The 3,321-nt window shown below is 36.5% G+C and overlaps 1 protein-coding gene across 1 annotated transcript; it reads left to right on the top strand.

Moving 5' to 3' along the window:
- The first annotated feature begins 233 nt into the window (after positions 1 to 233).
- LOC114500674 (olfactory receptor 1002-like) lies at positions 234 to 2,356 on the top strand. The gene has a single exon (XM_028517421.2). It carries the CDS (start codon positions 982 to 984, stop codon positions 1,924 to 1,926), a length of 945 nt encoding a protein of 314 aa, XP_028373222.1. The 5' UTR covers positions 234 to 981; the 3' UTR covers positions 1,927 to 2,356.
- The last annotated feature ends 965 nt before the right edge of the window (positions 2,357 to 3,321 follow it).

Raw genomic sequence — 3,321 nt, 5'->3', positions numbered from 1 at the left:
TGTATACCTTATTTCCTCCTATTTGTTACTGAGTAATATCACTCAGTAATGAATATGAATATATTCATATGACTATACCACCATTTGCTTAATCATTCAAATTGTAGGATATTTTGGTTGTTCTGAGTGACTACTATTAAAAAGCATCTATAAACAAAATTGTACAAGTTATTATGTGGACATGAGTTTTCATTTCTCTAAGGTAAATGCCCAGGTGTGTCTTTTTCCTCCTTAAAATATTGTTTTTCTTTCCCAGCTCCTGATAACACTCAGCTGGCTACAACTATGGCTCAGTATTGAAGAACTGGTCTCTTCTTTGATGGACTAAAATATTTGATGTAGTTTGATGAGATTAATGGGTATAATAGTCACCAGGGATATGAGGAACATAGGCATTTTGGAGAAGGCATCATAGGGAGATACTGCTGAGAATTTTTATTCTTTTCCAAAGACAACTTCTCTTGTGTTCTGCTTTTAGACATCAGAACTTATCTTTTCCACAACCCAACTGATCATTTTTCTAGAATCTAAGGAATTGGTGAGGAAGTTAAAGTCCTAACACCCTTTACCTAGAATGAGAGCATCAGCCTGAATTAATCAAATGCACACAATGCCTTTTCCTATGAAATGTTTTTAAGATATCCTTGGGTCAAAGGCAGAGATTTTTAGAAATGTAACCTCATACAGTTAGAGGATTTACCTTAGATAACTTCTAAAGCTCACTTTTAGGTCTAAATTATGTAATTCTCCTCCAAAATCCTATTTGATTGAGGAAGAAACTGAAGAGCCCAGTAAGATTCAGTGACTTAGTATCACACAGATAGGAGACAAGGCAACCACTGGGGCAGAACTGGAGTGTTGTCTGTCAGTCTGCCCTATGAAATGTAGAAAACTGGAAGTTAAATTCAGATTTAAAATTGATAAGCCCTCAATTACAAATTTATTGCAAAGAAAAATCTTTCATTACAAATTAAAACAGAAATGGATTATGAAAATCAAACCTTTGTGATTGAGTTTTTATTCATGGGCTTAACAACTTGCTTCCAGTACCAGGTTGTTCTCTTTGTGATACTTCTTTTGGTTTATCTTGTCACTTTTCTGGAAAACTTGGGGATGATCATCCTCATTTGGATAGATTCCCGACTCCACACCCCCATGTACTTTTTTCTCAGTCACTTGTCCTTTGTGGATGTGTGCTCTGCTTCTGCCACTGGTCCCAAGATGTTGACTGACATCTTTGTGGAGAAAAAAGTCATCTCTTTCTTTGGCTGTGCTGCCCAGTTATGGATTATTTGTCAGTTTGTAGTGACTGGCTGTTTCCTCCTGGCTTCCATGGCATATGACCGGTATGTGGCTATTTGTAAGCCCTTGTTGTATACACTCAATATGTCCCAGCGGGTCTGTGTGCAGCTGGTGGTAGGGCCATATATACTAGGTCTTATAAGTGCCATGACCCATACGACGTTTGCCTTTCACCTCCCTTACTGTGGTCCAAAAATCATCAATCACTTCTTCTGTGACCTTCTTTCGGTTCTCTCTCTGGCATGTGCAGACACCCAGGTCAATAAACTTTTGCTTTTCATCATGGCTGGAGCTCTGGGGGTACTCAGTGGCATGATCATCATGGTCTCCTACATTTATATTGTCATCGCCATCCTGAAGATTCGCTCTGCTGATGGGAGGCACCGAGCTTTCTCCACCTGCTCTTCTCACCTCACAGTTGTCTCCATCCTTTATGGGACGCTCTTCTTTATCTATGTATGTCCGAGTTCTAATTTCTCCCTGGGCATCAGTAAAGTGGTGTCTGTGTTTTATACAGCTGTGATTCCCATGTTAAACCCACTTATCTACAGCCTGAGAAACAAGGAAGTCAAGGATTCATTCCTAAGGATGTTTGAAAGGAAGAAGTTCCTGATGAGCAGGTGAACTAGAATACCATCTGTACTACAGATCGAGACCTAATCTACATGGAAGATGCAAGAACACGGACTGGCTGTTGGGAGTCCTTTTGTGTTGAGAATCACTCTGTGTCATTGACAAGTCACACAATGTCTTAGGTGTCAATTTTCTTCTGTTTGATTTTTTCATTTCTCATCCTGCAGGAATTAGATGGAGAATTTTAAACTGAGATGGTTGAGTTATTGAACTCCAAAACTTTAAAAATGTTCTCAAGGCTTCTGACCAGGAAAGGAGAACTTCTTTGTTAAATCCTTCATGACCAGGGACTTAACAATACTTCTGTTTTGTTTTACCGGGCATTGAGATCCATCAATTGTCTAAACTTGACCTTGACTTTTAAACATAAACTTAAAAAGTGTGTTGTAGTCAAACAGCAGAAACTTCCAATTACATGGTAAGTTCTGGGGATGTAATGTGACTACACTTAATACTGTATTGTGCTCCATAATACTACCTCTGTGTTTGGAGTAGATATTCTACAAAGACCTTTTATATTCCCTATACTTTCTGCTCATAGCAGTAACTCATTGGGACTGCTGTGGCAATTATATGATCTGTGCCTGGAAAGTGCAGAATGCATTATAATCCTTTAATAAAGTATTAGTTATTACTATTATTTAGCATTAACCAATATTAAATAATATCAATACTAATTTATATTAATATTAATCAATTAATTAAAATTAATTAATATTAATTTTTGTGTCATAGGTAGGGCATTAATTTTTGTTAATAGATGATAAGCCTTGGAAGAATCAGTGGGTTGTCCAAGGCCTCCTACTTTGGCCTCACAGTTTTATTTTCTCCAGGTACAATGTTCTTTCCACCAAACTTCTGAGCCTTTTTCCCTGGAATGTAATAGCACATCTAAAGAATAAGGGGATAGATAAGTTTATATATTTTATAATCATAAAGCTAGCTGAGATCCCTACATGATCTGATCTTTGAAGGTCTCTATAAAGGATGTTTAATTTTAGTTCACTGACTTTGATGGATGTAAATAGTCTCTGTTCTAAATTTTTTTTGTTCTGTTTTGCTTATTTTTCAGCATGCTTTCTGCCAGTTTTTGTGTCTAGGTAATGATGGGTCAAGATGCTATTCATCAAATTTTAAGGCTGATGTTCTTTCTCCAAATTTGTGTTAATAAAGATTCTTCAGAATGACCTTGTATCTTAAATTCTTAAAAACTTAGTTTTAAATATTTAGTATTATTTTAGAACATGAGAGCCACATATATTTTATAGTAGGTGCTTTCAGTACTTATGACATACACATTTCACATTCTTTATGAAAAATCATGTTTCTCCTCATTTTACTCCTTAGTCATCATGTTAACATGGTCTCAGCAAATCTAGAATGTGT

This window comes from Phyllostomus discolor, chromosome 6 (genome assembly GCF_004126475.2).
Source record: "Phyllostomus discolor isolate MPI-MPIP mPhyDis1 chromosome 6, mPhyDis1.pri.v3, whole genome shotgun sequence".
Taxonomy (NCBI): domain Eukaryota; kingdom Metazoa; phylum Chordata; class Mammalia; order Chiroptera; family Phyllostomidae; genus Phyllostomus; species Phyllostomus discolor.
Note: the sequence above shows the minus strand (reverse complement) of the source record. Positions and strands in the feature narration are given on the sequence as shown.